The 24,141-nt window shown below is 38.6% G+C and overlaps 1 protein-coding gene across 6 annotated transcripts in view; it reads right to left on the reverse strand.

The window, feature by feature from the left end:
* Positions 1-2,067: 2,067 nt before the first annotated feature.
* The window catches only part of Ncoa2 (nuclear receptor coactivator 2), a 262,018-nt gene continuing 239,944 nt past the window's right edge, over positions 2,068-24,141 (reverse strand). For 5 of the 6 annotated variants that reach the window (XM_076836320.1, XM_076836321.1, XM_076836324.1 and 2 more), the window contains 10 exons: positions 22,911-23,126; positions 20,409-20,538; positions 18,942-19,107; positions 16,003-16,281; positions 15,745-15,825; positions 14,138-14,372; positions 11,956-12,133; positions 11,269-11,467; positions 8,484-8,573; positions 2,068-5,897 (listed from right to left, as the gene is read on the reverse strand). In XM_076836320.1, the coding sequence (XP_076692435.1) occupies positions 5,886-5,897; positions 8,484-8,573; positions 11,269-11,467; positions 11,956-12,133; positions 14,138-14,372; positions 15,745-15,825; positions 16,003-16,281; positions 18,942-19,107; positions 20,409-20,538; positions 22,911-23,126 (1,586 nt within the window). In that variant the 3' untranslated portion in view covers positions 2,068-5,885. The remainder of the gene's footprint in view (positions 5,898-8,483; positions 8,574-11,268; positions 11,468-11,955; positions 12,134-14,137; positions 14,373-15,744; positions 15,826-16,002; positions 16,282-18,941; positions 19,108-20,408; positions 20,539-22,910; positions 23,127-24,141) is intronic. The other variant, XM_076836323.1, reaches the window with a different exon arrangement.

Genomic DNA, 24,141 nt, shown 5'->3' on the forward strand with positions numbered 1-24,141 from the left:
TTTTAATTTAGTAGAATATTAGAGTTTTATTTATTCTCTTAATAACTACTTTTTTTTCTTAATGAATGCTTTCATTTTTTCAACAAAGTAAACATATTCTAATAATTTTTCATTGCAGTATCTTTAGCCCTCTGATCCATTTGCAACTCAGTGAAACCCTCTCTCTTAAATAAAATACAAAATAGGGCTGAGCACGTGGCTCAGTGGTTGAGTGCCCGAGTTCAATCCCCAGTACCTCCCTCAAAAAACCAACAAGAAAACCCACAGAAGTTCCACATCTTTTTTTTGTCTCCATAAAGGTCTTTCACACTTCATGTTGGGTGTATAATTTTACTTGATAAGCACTGCAATATCGTTATTGTGAATGGAGATACCTAAAAAGACATTTATGAACTGGTTATGGGGAAAAGTTGATCAACAAGTACTGTGATAGGAACAAGTCCTTGTGTGCTGTTGCACAATACAGTTTGCAATAATGGACTGTATATTTCAGAAGGCTGGAAGAAGTGACTTTGAATGTTTTCACCATAAACAGATGTTCAATGTTTGAGCAAATTGATCAAACATTATACCATGTATACGTGTACCAAACATGGCATCCCATATTTAATGTTTTTATGTATTGGCTAAAAAATGAGTTCAAAAGATTGGTTATTAGCGTGGACTCAATGTTGATTTTGCATATCATAGCTATCTTACAGAGCCTTTTTATTCATTCCAAGAGCTGGTCAATTGATTCATTTAAGTTTTCTCTATAGATTGTCAAATTGGCTGAAAGTGTTTTTTTTCTTCCATCCCTAAAATTCATACTTAATTTTTTAGCATTGGCTGTGAGCCTTTTGTTAACTTTACTACTTTTAGTGGATTTGGACTGTACCAGATGATAAATAACCTTAAGCAGAATTATGATATTCACTCTTCCTAGAAATCTTCCTATGAATGAAATCTCTCTATGAAGATTTATCAAATAGCATCTATTAAGTTAGGAGTTTTTTCTTCTTTTCATCATCTAAGACCACTAATAGCATAGTTTTCTCATCTCTATTCTTATTTTTGGTACAAAACATAATCCCAGGGTCTGGGGTGTGAGTAGTTCAGTAATGGAGTACTTGCTGAATATGTTCAAGGACCTGGGTCTGATCCCAAGCACCACAGAATAAAATAAACAAAAAGCTCTAGGATATACTCCCAGCTGAATAAAGCTCTGTGCCTTGTACTTGTAGAATTTATCCCAGGACTTGGTCCTTTTCAAGCTAGCATCTGTAATGGGCTGAACAAACCTGTATTTCGGAGAGAGAAAGAAAGGAAGAAAACAGATATATTTACTAATATTGCATATAGATTATGATATAGGTTTTAGATATTTTATATTTGCATTATCTCCCAATTATGAACAAACCCAGTAAACCATTATGAATATTCTCACATGTGAGGTTTTTATATATAAAATCTTAATAAACTAGTTCAAAGTCCACAGTATTCTCATGAACCTTTTTGGAGATTTGGGAATGGGAAGTGGAACAGAATGGCGAAAAGACTTCTAACATCATTTCGGACTCTGTGGAATAGACTTGTCCTTTATAAGTTGTATTTAATCTTAAACAGGACACATTCCTTATCTTCAAACTGAAAATCTAACCAGATGTGGTGGTTCACGCTAGTAACCCCAGAGACTCAGTCAACCTCATCAATTTAGTAAGATCCTAAGCAACTCAGTGAGACCCTGTCTCAAAATAAAAAATAAAAAAGGGCTTGGGATGTGGCTAAGTGGTTAAGTGCCCCTGGGTTCAACTTCCAGTATTAAAAAAACAAATGGGTTACTGGGGGCTGGGGATAGCTCAGTGGTAGAGTGTTTGCCTAGCATGTGCAAAGCCCTGGGTTCATTTGCCAGCAAAAGAAGGAAAGAAGGAAAGAAGGAAGGAAAGAAAAGAGTTATTGTTAGAATGAAATGTTAAACTGATGTGAATCTGTATCAATATGAGAAATTACTAAATGACAGTTAAAGTATTTTTAATTTAATTATAAAAGAAAATACAATATGAACACATTAAAATCTCTAAAGCCATGTAAAACCCGAAGGCATTAAAATTTATTAAATGATGCAATAACAACAGAATTCTTTATTTACAATAGCATTATTTAACATCAAATAAGCAAATAGCATCAGCAAAGCAATATTAACTTGCATAAATGTATTTAAAATTTCTCTGAATATATCTACCTTTGCATAAACTGCTCACACTAGAAATACAAACATCAATGCAGGTGAACAAAGTGATGTTCAGAGTCAACTCCGTTTTGAAAATAAATCACAACCTGAAACACTGTAAGCTTTCTCCTGAAGAACCATAGTTAATATATTGCTTAATTTTACCCTTGTATAATCTTTTCATATACACACATCTCAGATGCAACTTTATGAGGAACTGTACAAATAAAACCCACAATGACAAAGGAAAAAAAAAAAAAACGACAGTTAAATGTTTGAAGAAATGTATCATCATCACTATTCAATAACATAAAGATTAAGTGATGATGCACTTATTCAAAAATTGTACACAATTCACTATACAAATATAATACATTGGACAGCTATGTAGGAATATACAAGACTTAAAAACAGATCTAAGGCATTATGCTAGATTTTAGCATTTTGAGGTTCTTGCACATAGCTTTTACCTGTAGTAAGAAACTTAAAAGATTTTGTTTTAGTCTATAAAGAAACACCAGGGAGAAAATTCTAATTAAAATCGAAGCCACTACAGTAATTTTCTTTTGTGCAGAGAATGCTTTGCTCTTAGGCAGCATACTACCATACAAACACTAGAAAATTTTAAATTCACACCAACAATTAATGGCTTAAGTTGCATTTCAAAATTGATTGTGTATCTTTGGGTTCTGCAAGTGGATCTGTGCCACCCAGTTCATGTGTTAAGCCCATATGAACTCCATTTTTAAACACAGATTAAAAATTGCATTATATAAACTGCAAAAACATTGCTTTCAATTATTACAGGCCATAAGAGATACACGTGGTGGGGGGGGCATTTTAATCTTTGAGTCAAATGAATTCATTGTAGTAAAACAACTCACTTCACTTTTTAAACTTACCACATTACATGAACACTTAAATGGGTTTTACAACCAAGTTAATGTATGTATACTTTTCACATTATGTTTTTCACATTTAGTAATATAAGTAAAACACTGATTATTTGTTCTCTTAAACAAAAACCAAGTACTCAGTCTAACAAATTTATTGTGTACAGCATGAGAAATACTGATAATGAAGGGAATTGATTTGGCTTTTGCTTCTATAGTGATCAATATGATCAGAGGATTCCTTCACTTATTTCTTCTCCTAATTAGATGTAAAACAAAATCCATTACCTGATCTGAACCTTAAGAGAATTTATAATCTCTTTTCCTTCAAGACAGTAATGATCATGAGTTATTCTGAACTACCAGTACCATAGATCTGCAGATTTGTCCAACTTGGATTGATGTTAAAACACAGTGGGCAGATGGATAAAAAATGAAAGATATGGAAGGTATTTTTGGATGGTAAAGTGAAAAAGGACTTAAAATAAATCCGGGTTAAACTCCATTTTCTCTTTTGTGCTGTGTGAAGTTAAAGTCTGATTCTAACTCTCATAGTTCTAAAAATTAACTCAAAACTGATCACACTAAACTGTGCACCATGTGAGCCTCATCAGATGGATGAGGTCCTGGAGTTCCGGGCCCACATCTGCTTGCTTTTACCATCACAGCTGGGCAACCCAATGGTTTGGTGGAGAAAAGTAGAGCCTTTTGAGGGGACATATGAACTGGTGGCCACCGAGAAATGCTGTTCCTTGGCCACCTCCCTGTATTGAGATCCCTCTCAAAGTGGAAAAAGGTATTGAAATGCAAATTTCCAGAAGTTTCTTTAGTATGGAGCAACACTTTTAGACTGTCTACTTACCATTTATCTTTGGGTTATATCTCTTTCTATATTTCTATAATCCGTGCATACAGAGAGAGATATAAATATAAATAGGGGTAGTTTGTACATTTTTCACCCTGCCACAAATAAACAATTAATCAAATTTCAAGGAAAAACTTCTCTGTTCCTAAAAAGCCTGGCTAATGAGATATTATAAAATGCTTTGCTTTTTAGACATCAAAAAGATATCATTCTGAAATTTAGGTAAGAAAGTATGTGTATTAGGGGTTGGGGAGAAATACCTCAAAAAGGTCATCAGTTTCTTGGTATTGCAGTTATCTGAAACTGACACCAATTAATAAAATATTATTCCCCTACCAGAGTGGGCAGAAAAACAACCATAAAAGTGGCCTGCTTAGTAACATGTGTCTTTCTAAGGTTTGTTAAGAAAGAATATAAACATATAAAAATCAAGAATTGGTTCCTACAGCGGCTGCATATCATACAGATTAGATAAATGATTTATGAGCAGAATCACAAGGTTTAGAAAATAAAAAGTCTTAAGTCTACAAATTAGGTCTAATCAAGGCATTGATATCCTTTACAAAACACCTTTAGGAGACATTGCTACGAAGATATCTAATTTAATACTGAAGTACCTCATTTTTTGAGTCAATTCCACAATATGTATACCTCACAAAAATTATACAATTAAAACACTTAAGTTCTCAACTTAAATTATTGCTCGTTTACATATAAATTGGATTTTATGTACCTTACAAAACTTCGGCTTAGTCAGCACTGCTAAAAAACAAAATAAAAAACACATGGCAGAGGTTAAATCTGTCGTGATATCTGCTGTCAATTTCAATACACTAGTTATAGTGTTTTCTCCTGTTTTGGAGGCCAGAGTTGCTGGGGAACAGAATAAACATGCTTCCAAAGCAGGTGTCCTTAGCTTGACTGGTGTCAAGTCTTAACTTTGCTCCTCTCCTTGCCAGTAAATGCATTTTTCTGAAATTCAATAGTTAGCAATTGGTAAGTGGCTGGCAAAACATTTCAGGAAATAAAGGGCTTACCTGGTTTCTGTAGCTTATATTATTTTTTAAAAAATGAATGAAAGTAGGGGGAACAGGGGGAGGCAAGAGTCAGAACCAGAAGGGGAAGGGGAGATGCTAATTCAAGATGATCAATCTAAAGGAAACTTAATTTAGAAATGAAAAATATTTCTTCTTGAGAGAAAAAAATGGAAGAGATACTTGTTAATATTAACAGCCTTCTCACAGGCTTCTTTTCATCTGTTCAATAACTGGAATCCCTTTCCAACATGGTCTTCAGCGCTTTCTGCAAAGATACAACTGTGACTTTATAGGTCTTCACTTATTGGGTGTGTCTGCACATATAGCACTGTCCATGGGGTCTGCTTCCGTCCCAAACGCAGGCTTTAGCTTAAAAACAGTTTGATTTGTTTTTAGAATTCTTTTCTTTCCCCAAGATGAAATCTTAATTTTTTTCTACTAGACTGATTAGCCAGGGAAAACAAAGCAAGAAACCAGTGTCTGGAACTGAACAGGAACAGAACAAGAGCATGGTTCTCCTTAAATACATACATTTAAATACATTCATCTGAAACAGTTATGAAATTTGCCTGTCAACATTTACTTTGCAGGAGAGATCTAAGTTGCACTAAGGTGAATGCAGTGAACAGACTGAGTGACTGTCTGGACTCCCGCTTCGGACTGAGACGAGAGGAGGCAGCTCCTCCTGCAGCAGCCGAGTGTCGCTCGGAAAACTCGTTGCTGGGAGCCTGGGCCCAGGCCATCAGCTCATCGTGCTCTGGGAGAACTGGCGGGCAGGTCAGTTGGGTCAAAACAAAGAGACACAGCTCTCCAGACTGGTAAGTATTTTGAGCAAATGAGCCCGGTCAGCTGAAGAAAGAAGCAACCAGCTACCTTCAAGGTCAGCAGTACTTCTGCAGGAAAACAAGCAAAATCATAAAACATCTTGAGTTTTTGATGAAACACGACAAAAACATTAAAATACTGACTATTCTAAAGGATGCAAATCACAAGGCCACATTTGGGAGAGTACAGGGATTCAAATCTGGACAAGTTTCCCACTGAACAAAGCCCTTTCCTTCTTCTGGGGGGAGGGGGTAACAGGGATTGGACCCAGGAAAGTTCAATCAGTGAGCCAAATCCCCAGCTCTTTTAAAAATGTTTTCATTTGAGACAGGGTCTCACTGAGTTGCTCAGGGCCTTACTAAGTTGCTGAGTCTGGCTTTGAATTTGCGATACTTTTGCCTCAGCCTCTCAAATCTACACCACCATGCCTGGCTGAATGCAATGTCTCCTGAAGGATGAGGCTTAGCCCAGTAGACCCACTGTGTGGTTTCTTGCAGGAGACAGATGACAAAAGCATCATTAGTCAGTCTCTCCTGAATGACCTCTGTCCGACTACTAATGGTGTATTAGTCCTATTTCATTTCTTTCACCTTCTCAACAAACATGACTGATACAACCCAGACGCTGAATCTTGCTTTTGAGTAGCATCCAATCCAGAAGGGGCTGCTACTTCCTAATCCTTCCTCTGATTCCTCCAGTACAAACCCACTTCCTATGAACTATTTCTCTTGATTCTCTCCTATAAGATATTTCCCAGGTCTGGTGGGTGTGCTTTCCCTGGCTTCAGCAAGCTAAAAACCTGGGTTTTGGTCCTAGGGGTGTTCCTGCTAGTTTGGTTGCTATATACTGATGATTTGGATGACAGGCTATCAAGGCTGCTGTGAGCAGGAGTTAGCTGTAGGTATTTCCTTGGTTGCTGTGATTATATCTGCCAATGATTTTCTTTGGCTATTACCCATCTTCCTCCCAGAAGTTTCTATCTATTTGGCAAATACTGAGTACGTACTACTGTGTGCCCAATGATGGGACAAGACAGTTCTAGTCACTACAATCACAAAAATTACTGAATAGGCAAGGCAAATCATCAAATACAAATGTGATCTGAGTTCTCTGAGGGGAAACAGTAGAGTAGATGCTGTGGAAACATGTAGCTACTGCTTCTGGGATTCAGACAGTTAGCACAGAAGAGCCACAGAGATTATCTAGGTTTAGTCAGGTGCGATGGTGCATGCTTATAATCCCAACAACTCAGTAGGGCAAGGCAGGGGGATCACAAGTTCAAGACCAGCCTGGGTAACTTAGTGAGACTCTTTCTCAAAATAAAAAAGGCTGAAGATATTAACTCGGTGGGAAAGTGACCCTGGGTTCAATTCAGTCCTTAGTAACATACACGTGTGCGCGCGCACACACACACACACACACAAGAGAGAGAGAGAGAGAGAGAGAGAGAGAGAGAGAGAGAGAGAGAGAAAGAGAGAGAGAGAGAAAGAGAGAGAGAGAGAGAGATATTGATTGATTGATTTTATATATAACCAGTTGACAGATCATAAATTCTAGAGGTCAAGGTAGAATTACATTAGTCCCTGACCAGGCACACACTTCTCTTCAGAGCCTAGAAGAACATTTGTAATTATGGTTCTTCTTAGAGAAAAATAGTTAATGTACTTTTATAAGATTAAGCTGAGGATATATATTCCTAGCTTGTATCACTAATATGATTTCATATGAATATACTACATGGTACTGATGAAAATGTTAGAAATCCTTTTAATATTCTAGTAGGCCCAGAAAAAAAAATCTACTAAGATATTTTTATATCCTATTACATTTATAGGGTTTTAATCATTAAGGCAGTATTTTTTCCATGACTAGCATCAATGGGCAGCTACTGGCCAGAATCAGTTTGGTGAATGACAGCAGCAAGCATAGTATGGATCTCTGGAGTCACACTACCTGGTGTGGCATTCTGGCTGCAATGTTGGGGGGGTGGGGGCGGGGTCATTTAATCTTCCACATACTTTTTTAGGGGGCACTGAAGATTGAACCCAGGATTTCATGCGTATTAGGCAAGTGCTCTGCCACTGAGCTATATCCCCAGCCCTTTTTAAATTGTATTTATTTATATACTTTTTGGGGTTGAAGGGATTGAATTCAGGGGCACTTAATCATTGAGAAACATCCCCAGCCCTATTTTGTATTTGATTTAGAGACAGCATCTCACTGAGTTGCTTAGCGCCTTGCCATTGCTGAGGCTGGCTTTGAACTTGTGATTCTCCTGTCTCAGCCTCCCAAGACACTGACATTAAGGGTGTGAGACATTTCGATCAGCTTAAATTTTAGTTTGAGACAGCGTCTCACTAAGTTGTTGAGTCTGGCTTCGAACTTGCAATACTCCTGCCTTCAGACTCTCAAGTCACAAGGATTACAGGTGCAAGCTACCATACTCTGCAAAATTAGGGTTCTTGATTCGTTAATATAAGATCAATTACAATGAGCTTAAGGAAACAACTATTCACAAAAAAGTACTGTATGCTAAATGAAATGAGATAATTTATAACCACCTTTAATGTACTGTTTGATAATAAATCTATGCCAATTTTGGTCTACAAAAGATTCATGTCACTTCACTACCACAGTCTTATGCTGTTTCTTACCCGTGATGCATCTCCCTCCTGCTTAATCATATCTATTCCAGGCAGCTGGTTTTGGAAAAGGTTGCCTCCCCTAAGAGCAGGATCATTAACCTGAGGGCAACAAGACATGACAGTGGGACATCCAAAAGAGCACTGGAGAACAACCATCCCCTTATGCTTCCTATTCTTTTCTCAGGAGTATATGGAAAAGCATGATACAAATGGCTTCAAGGCTGGGGATGTAGCTTGGTGGTAAAGCACTTGCCTAACCTGCACATCACTACTGGGCTCCATCCCTACTGGGGATAAAAAAAAAAAGACTTCATTTCTATACCTATTCTCCCATGTATATATTTTGAGGAAAATACAGAGAAGCATAAAAATAAGTACTTGCAATACACTTGCTGCTTTTGAAATTAAATTTGATCTGCATTCTGTACAGAAATAAAACAGAGACAATAATGGAAACATTTTCATGCCATTCACTCTTTTGACTGGTTCATATTAGACCAATGACTCATATTCGAGACTGTGAAAGTCATCTGAGATGCAATCTCCTGACATCTTTGTCACTTAGGCAAGTTAGTAATTAGCAAGAGCAAGTGTGAATACCCAAAACGGTGCTGGATTTTGTAAAATTACCCTAACAAAGCCAACAATTTGTTAGTAGCTCTGTGTGTGTGTGTGTGTGTGTGTGTATTTCTTTTTGGGGGACAGGTGGACACCAGGGATTGAACCCAGGGGCACTCTACCACTGAGCCACATCCCCAGCCCTTTTTCTTTTTAATTTTGAGATAAGGTCTCACTAAGCTGCTCAAGGCTTTGCTAAATTGCTAAAGCTGGCCCCAAACCTGCCTCAGCCTCTGGAGCTGCTGGGATTATAGGTGTACATCACCATGCCCAGCAGCATCTGTATATACACACAAAAATGATTTTATCAGAAGACACTGCAGTTGTGCTTCTTGGCCTGCAAATTAACCCTGATATTCAAAAAGTTTAATTTTTTTTTTATTTTTAACAGATTTTTAAATTATAGCATTATAGTTATACACAGCAGCTGCATTTATTTTGACTAAATCATACATGGTTGAGTTTAATTTATTCCCTTTCAATCATCATTACCTTCTTTTCCCTTCCACCCTCCCTCCCAATATTCCCCTTCTTCTACTCCACTGATCTTCCTTTCACTCACTTATTTATTTTTGATTGGTGCTTTCTACATATACATAAAGGTGGAATTTGCGGTGTTATCTTTATATATTCACATAACACACACAGTTTTGTTAAATTCATTCCATAATTCTTCTCCTTTCCTGTTCCTCCTCTCTTTGAATCTCTTTCTACTCTACTAATCTTCCTTATATCTTTATGATATCAGTCTCCCCACTTTCCCCCAAAAGGTTTTAAATCCATGCAAAAGTTATAAATAACATACAGCTTTCTTAAATTACAAAGGGCTTTCAATTTCTTTATGCACCACCTTACATATTTATTAATCATTATTTTATAGACTAAAACACTTGAGGAGTTGTAATATTTTTGGAAAATTTCACAAAATTGTGGTTTATTAACATCAGAATTCAATAGACCTAATCAGTCAGGCATGGTATTACATGCCTATAATCCCAGTTATTCAGAAGCTGAGATAGGAGGAATGCAAGTTTGAGGCTAGCCTGGGCAACTGAGTGAGACCCTGTCTTAAGATAAAAAATAAAAAGGGCTGAGGATGCAGCTCCATGTGGAAGGCCAATCTGCAGCATCACATTAAGAAAAAACAACAATAAAAAACAAGATTGAAATTCATGGGGCCGATAATGACTCATTGCTTATGTTCTTTAAAGTATCCATGCCTCAATTTTTCCATGTATGAAATAAAATTCAGGGTCCTTGCCACAATTTTACTTTGATGAACCCCTAAGGATCAGTAGCAGAATGGCCAACATTTTGGGCCATTTTAAAACAAGATATTCTGAGGCTGGGGTTGTGGCTCAGTAGTTGAGCGCTTGCCTCACATGCATGAGGCACCAGGTTCGATCCTCAGAACCACATAAAAATAAATAAAAGGTATTGTGTCCATCTACAACTAAAAAATATATATATATACATGTATTAAAATATATATTAAAAAACTAAGATATTCTGTAAATGCCATAATAAATTATTATTTTTGAGTTCTAGGTTGGCAGTTTACTATACCATATGCTTTGAGTCTCTTTGCCACCTGGTGTATTCTTTGGGACAGAAATACTTAATACCAAATGAAATTATTAAAATAAACTGACTCCCTTCCAAAAGTCATGGCACCCACGTTCCAATGATGAAAAGGAACACTTCTTGGATTATCTGTGTTAGCCTCCCTGCATGAATGAAGTACTATTTTAAGCTAACTGGGTGTCAGGTAGTTTGTCCCTTGCTTTTCATTTGGTATTTACCTTAAGAAAAAAAGTCAGTTCTTAAACTACAAACCCAAAATAAAGCAATGTAAAATGCAGACTCAACGTTACATTTTTAGAGATTCATTTTAGATATCACTAAATTCCTCAAATGAAAAAAAATGTAAATGATGTGAAGGTTAACAAATATTTTTTAAAAAATTCTTCAGCAGTCAGGAATTCTTTCAAGTTTATTTTGTTCTTAATATTTTTGTTAATCTCACTAACAGGTGAAAACAGGGTGAAAAAACAGTCTTCAAAATAAATGTGGGAATTGAAGGAAGATGTTAAGGACGTGGAAAGACACAGTTAATGCAAAATTAGACAAAAGCTATCATCAGAGGACACCAGGCTGCTTGGTGTTTCATGTTTACCTGCTCGGGACCCATGGAGGACAGCCCCGACGTAGGCACGGAGGTCACTGAGGTCATGCTGATCTGTCCTGTCATCTGGTTCATGTTGCTTATGCCACCCGTGTTGGTTGCCATGGATACGTTGATGTTCATATTGTTATTGTACATGCTGGTGTTTGCTTGCTGTCCGAAGTGTGGTGGGGACTGTTGTGAAAACATGCTAGAACACAGGGGGAAGATGCAATAAAATGTTAGAGCCCAATGGCAGACAGAAGCAGGCAGTTTTGAGAACTTGTTGCTAGGGGTTTTACTTTAGAGTGAATAACTAAACTGCATGAGCCCAGGGAGGACAGCCATCAGGTGATGGGGTCAAGGAGGCCTAATCAGCAGGGGAAGTGCTGCAGGAACCACCCAGCAATTCTTGAAGTGTGTTCCCCACTTTCCGGCTGCATCAGAAGACCTTTCCATTTTGCTTTTATAACATGCACTGAAAAAGGGTGGCTTTATGTTATTGCCTTTCCACAGCAGTCTCTGTGATAAATTAGTGGGGTGATACCTGCTTAGAATTTTCGCTTTTACTTGAAAAGAAGAGGTAGTTTGCTAAGCTTTTGCAAATTTTGGGTGACTTCTGCCCTGAGATGAATAAACTGGCTTACTTAGCGATTTACTTGAGCAAATAAGTTAAAAGACACAGAAACTTGGCATTACCTGTTTCCACCCATGTTCCCCTGCGCCCATCCGTTCATGTCTGCTGGGGCCTGATAGGCTGGGTTGGCCTGAGACTGCTGCATCATAGGGCTCTGGGTATGTGCCATTCGGGGGGACATTAGAGGACTCTGGGGAGTTGTAGCCCCAGTAAAGCCTGGATCAGGTTGCTGACTTATTCCTTAAAAAACAAAACAAAAATTCAAAATTGACCATTAGTTTTATGATAAAGCCTGGGGGAATAAAAAAACATTCCAAATAAATATACATAGAAAATTACCTTCAAATACATGAGCATGTGCTGGTTAATTACTTACATTTGAAAAAGATTTCGAGCTGAGATAAAATGCAAGACTTAAAAAAAATCTCCACACTTTGATTCTCTACAGTAGGTGGTGTGTGTGTGGGTGGGCCTAGAAGCCATACTAACAACCAAGTTCAGGGTGAGATAAAATATTACTCTTGCCTCAAATCCTATCCAAATCAACAATGGGTTAATTATATATATATCCATCTTTGACCTGAATGTCAAAGTCTTTAATATTTAAAAAAATTTAGTGGATTTAATAGTACTTTAATCCACTACATCAGGATTGTTTAGGTTTACACTGGATTAAAGTTCAGCTATAAGAAAAGTTAACACATGAATAATTTTTTATTAACAAGTCATTCCATAATGAGATGGATGCTTTTGAAAAACAACTATTCATGTTTGGCTTACTTTGTCCTTCAAAAGGACTCTGATACTTCAGTGCTGTCCAAGATTAATGATAAAAGAAAATATTCAACATAGGATACTTGCTTAGTTTTGAGGCAAATGGAGTTTACCCTTAAAGGAAAGAAAGAATTTTTATGCAGACTTCTAAATTATCAAAAAGAAAATTGAGGGGATGGGGATATAGCTCAGTTAGTTAGTTAGAGTGCTGGCCTTGCATGCACAAGGCCCTGGGTTAAATCCCTAGCACCACAAAAACAAAAAACGAACAAACAGAAACAAAAGGAAATTGAGCCAGGTGTGGTGCAGCATACTCCTATAATCCCAGTGGCTCAGAAGGCTGAGGCAGGAGGATCATGAGTTCAAAGCCAGCCTCTGCAACTCAGTGAGGCTGTAAGTAACTCAGCAAGATTCTGTCTCTAAATAAAATATAAAAAAAGGGCTGGGGATGCAGCTCAGTGGCTAAGCACTCGTGGGTTCAATCCCTGGTATGAAGAAAAAAAAAATAAGGAAATAGAGCAAACAAAGTAGAGGGGGGAGAAAGGAAGCAACTTTGTAGAATATTTCAGGGATGGTATTAAGTAAATTTTTGCTTAAGATATGTGAAACATACATGCTTAATATTTAAATTAGCTATAAAAAGTTTAAGCTTTTGCTGGAAAAAAGCTGCACGTTATGTTTGTTTCTTTAATGTAATAGGAGACTTGAATTTAGTCACAAAGACTTAATACTTATTTTTATAGATAATTCAGGCAAGGGTAGGAAAAATAATTTTGATTGTTAATGTAAGCACTTTAGGTTCATTAATAATTCAACTATTAATTATACATGACATGCACATAAATATTAATGTTTATGACATTATACTCTTGGAATCTCATCTCTTAAGACTGACATTAAATAACAAATCAATAGGAAAAAACACTAAGAGGTCTCCCATTGTGGTTTCTATATAGCACTTTCTAAGAATTATCTATTCATTAAAGATCTGGTATAATCACTAGTCTTCATTCTTCAAAAGTTATAGAATATTTATTGTATATAAATTTATATCTTTCAGTATTTTGTATCTATTGATTTGTTTGAGTCAGACTCAGAGGAACTCATTTATATCAATATATACATATACACCTGTGTTCACAGACAATGACAACAACAAATATATTCATACACACTCACACTCTATAAGATAGACACGCTCTACACATACACACTTACTTCGGTCATTCTTAAGTAAGACCTGCACTCAGAGAAAAGTGGTACCTGAGCTGAGAGCCTGGAAGGTACTGTGCTGGACTTGGGGACTCCTGACAGGCCCCAACTGTCCTCCCAGATTTCCTATCATTCCCTGGTTAGTCAGATTCATCTGGGAGTCATGCAAAGAGCTGTGAGAGAGGAGCTGTGACCCAGGACTGGGGGACACTGGGGAGAAAGGACTGGTGAAAGGTGTTGGGGATGTAAGTCCAGTACCGTAGTTTGGAGGAAATGGAAACTGCTGTGCATTTGCCTGGGGAATCCGGGGATTGCTCATGGTTGCTGGCATACCACTAGGAGCCACCATGCTTGGTGTCATATTCAACCCTTGTCCTCTCATCATCAAAGTCCGTTGCTGAACTTGCTGCTGCTGATGCATTTGTCTCTGTCGAAGATGCTGGTTCAGGATTTCCCTCTGTCTCTGGGCCAGCATCTGTGCATTAATAGGTGCCTAAAATCAAGGGCAACAGATGGAGGGAAACATTGGGGGTAGTCACAGATTAGATAGGACAATGAATGGCACCAGCTTGTGTAAAATTATTTGAAAAATAAAATTTATATGGAAAGAAATACTAAGAGTTGAACAACTGATGGCTGAGCATGGGAGCTTCTAACTTCTACAGAAATGACTCTGAAAACTTATTAGGACTTAGCAGGGTTAAGTTGAATGTTATTATCAATTAACCCATTAAATATAGGATTCACAAAAGCACAGTCCTTTCTATAAGAAGACTGTGACATAAGCCCTGAGGATGGCAGTTTAGTGTTTTTCAAGGGGCATTCAAATCTAAAAAGAAACCAAGTCACGATGCCAAAAAGGGACAAGGAACACTTCAGGAAAGGCTGAACACAGGAAGGAAAGAGGGGTATGGTGGAGCAAGAGAGGCTGAGAGGGACATATAGAGAAGCCAGGACAGAGGAGACAGGGTAAGGAGGAGGAACAGAGAAGAGGATGAGGGAAGAATGCTGGTGCCTGTTACAGTATGAGGCTATTTATGGGTCCTAAGGAGACATGGGCAGTCATCCTTATTTGTGACTTCCATGTACATGAAGTTGCCTACTCACTAAATTAATACTCACGGCACTATGGTGGCCACTCAAGGACAAGAGCACAGGGGCAAAAGTTCCAGATGCCCATCATGCATGTCTCCAGCTGACACTGAACAAGGCCACTCTGCCTTCTTGTTTCAGCTCTCATACTGTAAACAAGGGGCCTTTTGTGGCCTAATTGGTTCCATGTTTCTCACACTGTCATGCTTTTCGTTGGTGATTTTACTGTTTAAAATAGCCCCCAAGTGCAGTGTTGAAGCACTGTCTAAGTGTGAGAGGCTGTGATGTGATCATGGAGAAAGCCCAAGTGTTAGATAAGCTCTGTTCAGGCCCGAGTTACAGTCTACTGGATGTGAGTTCAATGTTAATGAGTCAACAACATATATGTACATATTAAAAGCCTTTAAACAGAAACACATTTAATGCAAGGTTATGTACTGACTGGTTGATGAAAATGTGACCAAAGCTTATAGGTACCCAACCTTGCATTCCTCCAAGGAGCAATAGTTTAGTATTCTCTAATTTAGTGACTTTATATAACATAAATCCCATGAATAACAAGAATCAATGGCACCTGGCAATAAAAATGCACGTTTAGGAGGGAACTAAAAAAGCGACAGACTATTAAAAAGACAGCTGGGACACTGCAGAACTAGTGTGTGGGTCTGGATCTCATGGCCCACACATTACTTCACTCAGGTTGTCAGGCAGGAGAAATGCTGAGACAATCTAAATGAATACAATAAAAGCTGTGGGCTGGTTTGCCCCCTTACCTGTGTAGGTGGTACTCCAGGCCTCAGAGTCAAGTTCACATTTGAAACATTGCTGATTTGATTCATAAGAGGCTGGCGATTCTAAATGCATACACATAGGAATCAGTGCATTTTAAAAACAAAATATACTTTACTTTGAATCATGTTTCCCAAGAAGTAGACCTCCCTAACCCAAAATATCTGCAGTTGGGGCATTGTTGGGCCATGTTAGCCCTCTTATCTCCCCTTGAACTATATAGGCCTCACTGAAGAACTCACCTGCTGTGCTTGGAGGCGGTGCTGAAGCTGAAGTCTCAGTTGATTTGGCTGGTTCTGCACTAGGCCCGTGGGCCTGAGGCCCGGTCTGGGCTGCATACGGAGTGTAGCATAACTAGGCCGCTGTCCCATGGTGTGAAAGTTTGGCTCTTGCATGGGAGTATAGCTACTCTGCGCCATTTGTGCCTGAGATGCATACTGCTGTGGGAAAACAGGGGCCTTCTGTTCCAGCATGATGTTGGAATCCTGACTCGAGAACTGTTCTGGATCTACTGCTTGGCTCTGAAGAGAAAACCCCCAAATAACAAACAGATTAAGCCACTAAACCAGCACAGTAGATAAAAGGCTGTTTTCTCTCACACCTACACTGAACTTAACTATAAAAGGTACCTTTAGCTTGACTCTATTTTCTTTCCAGAGAATGCTTCTTTGTTCAACAAAGAAGAGACCAGGAGGGAAGAAATGGGCATGACTACAGCATGCCTTCTGCTTACCCCACCAATCAGAGCCTGGTCTGGACTTAAGGACGCAAATATCCCCTAGAAGTATTAAGTCCTTTTTGCTTGATCATTCATACTCGTATATATCATTTTAATTAGCAGGACGGGAGGTGTGGAGTTAGCTACAGGAATTCTCTCCAGTTTGTGACTTGGGGCCTGAGCTCCTCACCAGTGTAAGAAGCTGTGTCTTGCTCATTTAACTGTTCTCTATGGCTGTTAGTAATTCCTACATGCTCTACAATTTGCCACCGTCCACTAATTACCCACTAGACATGTTAATGTGTTTGTTACTTCTTGACTTTTATCTATGTAGCAAGTGCCAGGATTTCCCCCAGGGTGAACATTTCGGACCCAGGTGTCCCTGAATATCCACACGCAGAGGTGAGAGCTGTACTTGGGCGGATTCTCCTTTTCCTTGCCTACTTCTAGGAATGGCCCACAGGCAGCAAAGACCCTATCAGCAAAAGAGAGCTCTCAAGCTTCTTTAGACTGAAATTGTCCTAGTTCTTCCTCAAAGGCTCAACCATGTAATCCTGAAGCTACCCTGAAACCTAGGTCAGGTCAGCACCACCCTGTGGTCAGCCTGTGGACCCTGTGTTCTCCATGATAATTTAGAAAATATAGATGGAGCCTCAGTCAGGGGGTCACTCACTGTTGAGCTACCTCAGAACTTTAAATATTTGCCCTCTTTTAACAGACAGAAAACCTAAGTAATTTTTCTTTTTCTTTTTTTTGTAGTACTGGGGATTGAACCCAGAGGTACTTAACCACTGAACAACACCCTCAGTTCTTTTTCTTTCTTCTTTTGAGACAGAGTTTCACTAAGCTGCTTAAGGCCTCACTAAGTTGCTAAGGTTGGCCTTGAACTTGCAATCTTCCTGCTTCAGCCTCCTGAGTCACTGGGATTATAAGCATATGCCAACATGCCCAGCAGTAATTTCCATTTTTAAAGATAATACACGACTCTCCTGAGAACAAATGAAGTCCATTTGTAGTTTATATTTACCAACTACCTATTAGCCACATTTCTATAATTTAGTTTGACATTATAATGATGATGGATCTGATAAGACAAAATAGAAATAATACAAATATGAAAAAAGGAGCATAAAATATTAAATGACCATACAACACTAGTTTTGATACAAACAATGTTCCAACTCACTCAGCAATAAAGGATCAAATTTATTTTTCATAGTGCTTGGGACTGAATCGAAACCTCACACATGTTAGGCAAGCATTCTACCATTCAGCTACATTCCTTGTCCTAGTGATCACATTTTTAAATGTCACTCAGACACTCAAGAATAACCATATGGAAACCTGCATTATAGCTGATACTAAAGGAAAAGGCAGTCACACAGGAAATACTTAACCTTCATTTTCCTTCCTTGATTTACTTCAGGTTATATCTCATATAACACCTCACGTCATTTCTTCCCATTCTGTTGTTTTCATTATGAATCGACAAGTCTGAACTCCCACTTATGTCTGCTAAACTGTCGGAATTATGACAAGACTATTTTTAATGCTGCAGAGAAGTCTCCCTCACTCTGCATCACCTTTCTCACAGACCTGGTGACACGCCAAAGGTCCAAGTAGTAGACTGAACCTTGGAAGGCACATTTGGCAATAAAAAATAAATGCTGAGTGAAGAGGAAGACAGTGACCAGACTGTAATGGCTTTCTGGGTCACTTTTCCCACAGCACACCAGGAAGTGCTGCTTCACACAGACATACAGCTCCTGCCAGAGTCAGACAGCAGGGTGCATTTTGAGACTGTTAGGCTGGTTACTGTATCAATGCTGTCAGATACTGTCACAGCAGAGAATTACATTTTAAAGTAACTAAGTACCAGAGGAGGAAAGCTAAAGAAGCTCACTAAGATTGGTAAACTTTTTTACATTCCCATTTATGTAAAATATCCCCCAAATTTTCACAGGCTGCTTCCACATATAGGTCAAACTGATTAATGAGCCAAAGCCACCCTTTTCAAAGTACTTCTGCTACCCTATGTGCAAAACATTCCTTTAGCACAACTGTCCATGCCTACCCAAAGGCATGGGAGTAATACCTAATACCAATGCCCACTGGCACTGAAGGGTCTAGGTCACTGGGCAGCACGATCCCCATAGTTTCTCTGTTCTCTGCTCCTTGTGTGCCCCCTCCCTGTGTGCAAAGGAAAGCTGGGCTTGAGTTTCTGCCCTGCTAATCAATGACCCAAATCATAACAGGTAAAGCTCATTCTCACTTTTCTCCTTCTTGGGCAAAAATTTAGTTGAGAGCAACAGGACAGAGGGAGAAAGAAAGCAGGGCCAGACTATTAGGAGGTAAAATATATTCTACAAAGCCGACTGCAGACTATCTGTTAACAAAACAAAACAAAACAAAAGTCCACCTCTGTGCCCATAAGAATGTGCCCATCCCTGCTCCCATGCTTACCTGGCTGACCAGTTCAGGTATTCCCAAAGCTCTATCAATCTCCTCAAGGCCATCGAAGTTCCGTAAGGCCAGATAGAGCTGGTCCAGGAGAGCTCCCTCATCACTTGGAGACTCAGCTGCAGGATGTGGACACAGCAAGTCATCGGGAGAGCTGCCAAACGGTTGCCTGCAAAGAGACAAACTTCACCTTAGGCTGATGGAAAAGCTGATTGATTTCAGGGTCTCTGAAAAACCAGTGGTCTCTTAGTGCCAGCCCAACGTACAATGAAATGACAATTTAAATAAAAGTTATGCTTAAAGAGAAGATACACTTATTCAGTGTTGATTACAGATCAGACACAAGTCGTGCATCTGAGGTATACCTTTTGTTTCCACTGTCCCAACTTCACAACTGAACTGGCAAAGCTCAGGCTTAGTCAGTCTGGTGAAAGCAGCTGCTGGAGATCACAAAGTTGGCACTGATGAGCTGATCTGCCTGAATCCTGCTCACCTACTTCCACAAATGCACACCGACTCCTCCAGCATGTTCTATACTTTCCTGAGCTTCAGTGAGAAGCACTAATTGACTTCACAGTCTTTTTCTACAGAAGGGTATGATGACCAGTGTGGGACAGACTGGATGGAGTCTGGTAATCTTCTCTCTTGCTATCTTTTGGTATTGGGGATTGAACCTAGGGGGCACTCTACAAACGAACCACACCCTAAGCCTTTTAATTTTTTGAGACAGAGTCTTGGTAATCCTTGCTGATCCTTCTGTCTTAGCCTTCTGGAGTCGTTGGGATTACAGGTATGTACCAATGTACTTGGCTAGAGTGGTTTTTAAAAAAAAGCTTCTGAGTTACTTTAATATTAAGCGGGGACATGATACCTGTATTTTACCAAAAGTCTATTTTGTACTCTTAGAGCTACTATAAGGTGTTCTGGAGAATATAAAGGTTTATAAATAAGCAAACTCATTCTTCAAAAAGTGAGAATACATTTATCAAGGAGGGATCATGTTATCTCTCTAAATATGCTATGTTTTTCCAGTTAATTTGGTATGCTTTTTTGACCTAGAACCCTAAAATATTGAAGTGCTGGGCAATGAAATCAAGAATTAATTTCAAACAGTGATAGCAAGTGCGTCAGCATACAATCTGTGTCCTCCATCTAGCTCTAAGTAATTTTAGGAGAAAGTCGTGTAGTTCAGTGTCCCCTCAATGCCATACTTCACCTGTTGTCCCCAGCCCTAGGCTCCTCCAAGGCATCGTAACTGGCTCTGTGGCCATTGTATTCAAGAGTGCTGTGAAGGGGCAGGCATGGTGGTGCATGCCTGTAATCCCAGCGGCTCAAGAGGCTGAGACAGGAGGATCGTGTGTTCAAAGCCAGCCTCAGCAAAAGCAAGGTGCTAAGCAACTCAGTGAGACCCTGTCTCTAAATAAAATACAAAATAGGGTGGGGAATTCTCTCCTGGAGCTTAGGACTTACCTGTTTTGGCTGGCAAAAGATGCCTGGTCTATCGGCAGGATGCTTTCAGGCCATGGGGCAGTCTGATTTGGAGGAGCCTGTTGTTGGCTGTACTGAGGTCCCCCCATATTCATTTCTAGTTCAGATGGCCCTAAAAGAGGAAGAAGAAAAAAACCCCAGACACTTTACATCTTGTAAGAAGGATCTATTTTTGCTATATGATATATTGTAAAATATCTGGTTTATGAAAAATGGAAAAGATACAAGCAATAATAATTATCTAGGTAAAAATAAGATAAAATTCTTATTTGAAACATAAAAAAAAGGACATAAATAGTAAAGTTAATCACCTACTTTAGGGAATATCTTGAACAGCAGTTCTAACAGAACCCTTTATACTCTTTAAATAAGCTTTGGTTCATGCCTGTAATCCCAGTGGCTCGGGGGCTGAGGCAGGAGGATCACAAATTCAAAGCCAGCCTCAGCAAAAATGAGGCACTATAGTAGCAACTCAGAGAGACTCTGTCTCTAATTAAATATGAAATAAGGCTGGGGATGTGGCTCAGTGGTCGAGTGCCCCTGAGTTCAATCCCTGGTACCCCCCCAAAAAAGATTTGGTTCATATTTGTTTTATTGACATTTAATAAATTGTAAACTGAAATTGGGAAACAGAAAAGCATTAATCATCTAAAAATCATAAAGGTAAATCAATTACATATTAATATAATCAATATTTAAAAATGAAAAATGTTAAAAACATCTAGAGATGTCGAACCTCCCATTCACTTCCATAGCCCACCATCTGCCATGTCATATGGCATGGAACTTTTGAAAAACTCTACTGAACATTTATGAAGAGATGAAAGTGAAGAAGGCAAACATGACTGTGTGTTACAATGAAGACAGTTTTGGCTCTGTGTATATCCTGAAAGGCACTGGGGTGCTGGACCATACTTTTAAGACATAAGTGCTGGTCTAGACCACTTGTACCTAAATTTTTGCTAACTGTACTTGGGTTAGCTCTTCCACTGGAATCAGGGCAGAGTAGAAGGGAGGCCAGACAACTCAACCTGCTCTCTCTCAGAATTTCCTTTAGGTGCTTTCCATATAAAGGATGTTATGAGTTTTAATTATAAGATTATCATTATCTGTAGACCTAATATCCATTACAACAATTTTCTGATGAGTTCATGGCTTGAGTTTGTTAAAAATCAAAAAAAATTCAGCTATAAAATAATGTTTACAAAGCTCTATCTCAAGCTCTACAGCAAGATGTCCTTTAGTGAAGACTGAGGATAAATTAAATATTATTTTAAAATCAGTTAATCTCTTAAATGATGTGTGAGAACCACTCATTGCTTTGAGAATATCCAATGTAGAAAGACAATATGATTGCCATCTTTCAGAAGTAAGCAAAAATGTGCCGAGCAATTAAGTCACTATGTAAGAAAACTGATGGCAGAGTCATGAGAATTCTGTGTTGATTTGTCAAAAAAATCCTGGCATCTTTCTGAGAATGACTTTACTTTTTATTTATCATGAAACATGTAAATATATGAAAAACACATAAATATTGACTTATCTAAATTATGCTAATATACAAGAAGATTAATAATTAAATTATGAAAATAATCTCAAGTAGGAGTGACACAGGCCATTAACTTTTTAATAACAACAATTGACATAATTTATATACTACAAAATTCTACACTTTTAAAGAATAAAATTCAATGGGTGTCAGTATATTCAGAGTTGTATAACCATCACCACTATCAATTTTAGAACATTTTCATTCCTCTAAAAAGAACACCCCCTGCATTAGGAATTACTTCCCATTTCCCCTTACCCCAGCCCTAGGCAGCTTACTAGACTCTAGCCTAGGCAGACTCTACTGACTTTATAGTATGATTTGTCTATGTTGGACACGTCACAAAAACTGGTTGATATAATCTATCACACCATCAATTTTAACAACATATGAATTGTCTCCAGATAGAATACTGGTGATCCTCACATTTTTGGCTATGTTCTGAGATCCTGTGTCTTTAATGAGGACCTGGGAGAGTGACTTAATAGCCTAAGGCAGTGGCCCAGGATCCTCATTTTAAGTTCCTGAGAAGATTCTGATGACCATGAAGTTAATTAGAAACTAGAGCTAGACCACTGAACTATTTCTTTATTTTAAAAATATTTTATAATATATATATATATTATATATAATAAATTATATACATATAATTTATAGTATGACTTCCTGTTTCTCCCCAAAGCTGAAGTTAGATACTTTAATGAAAATAAAAGATCACAAAGGTATTCAGTTTTCTTAAATTACTGGAAAACATTTGAAGAGTCTATGAGTCTATCCAGAGTTCCAGCAAAATCCCACTTATGATTGTTTTACACAGCAGGATCACATGCAATCAAACTGCAATCCAAGATCAAGTCTTGAAAGAACTTACAGAGCTGATACTCCCTGTTAAGAAAGCATGCAAACTAAAAGCAAAGACCAATGGACTACCTTACCTATATTCATGACCTGAGACTGAAGCATCTGTCTTTGGCCAGGCTGGCTGTTGGGTCTCATGGGGATGCTGGTTGTTGGGTTCCGAATCATACCTCCTTGGATTGGCCGGTTCATGGCACTGGTGGTAGGAGCACAGGTGACTCTTACTGCAGCACTCTGCGGTGCCCATTCCCCAGATGGCATGGTGGGCCGGGAAGTATTACTACTGATCATTCCTGCACGCAAGCCAAAGAAAGCTGAGAGATGCAGTAACTGAAAACATTGTCAGCATGTACAAACACCAGACATCCTACTCTTTATAAAACAGACATTCTGTGATCCACAGTGAGTCTGATAGCTAACACCCTCACTGGGGCAGACATGGGGCTCTTGGCTAAGAAATAAGAATGGGCAATTACTACAAAGTTTTCAAAACATGAACTTGCCACTCATTATAGTTCAAAAAAGCTGTTAAAATTGTTCCCATATGTATTTAGAAACAGGTGCTGTGGCAAGTGGATAACCCCAACTTCCTTCCTGAGGAAGTGAATCACATTAGCTGACACACACGTCAATGCTTCACTTTCCAAAAGGGAGGTGAGGCTAAGGGAAACAAGGTAAAATCTGATAATCAAATCAATACCCTGTAAACCAGAATCACAGAGAACATCCCCTAATTCTTATAAGATTTCTGAATTCTTGAATCCCTTTCAGAGTATTAGAATTTGGTAAACTTCAAAATTCATCAAGGGCAGCCTCTAAATAATGGGGAATTGAATCTTTCTGGTATTTACTCTAATTCTTCATAAACAAGATAAGGGAACTCCTACTTATGCAATGTACCTGTATCATTATATTCCTGATGAGACATATCTAGAATGGGATAGGTAGATTTGTAAACATCCTTTTACACTTGAAATTTCTTTAAGTTATTTGAGCATGCACAACAAAAGGAGCACAGCATGGGCAAGCAGGATCTGGTGTCTGTTCTATCCTGGCCCCTGGGATGCTGGCAATGACCAAACACTGGCAAAGACTTGACATTCTGTAGGGGAAAACCTCTAAATGATGACTCTTTGTTTTGAAATGTTTAATGATGCGTACGTAAAGGTTTTGCTTTCAAATACATGGCTTACTTTCATTTACTTTGTGATTAAACAACCGACAATTGGGTGTATTTAACTAGTGGAGAGAACATGTATGGGTTGTTTCTTGTGAAATGAGAGATGTTCTGAGGATGATCAAGGGTGA

The sequence above is a fragment of the Callospermophilus lateralis genome, chromosome 16, assembly GCF_048772815.1.
Source record: "Callospermophilus lateralis isolate mCalLat2 chromosome 16, mCalLat2.hap1, whole genome shotgun sequence".
NCBI classification, from domain to species: domain Eukaryota; kingdom Metazoa; phylum Chordata; class Mammalia; order Rodentia; family Sciuridae; genus Callospermophilus; species Callospermophilus lateralis.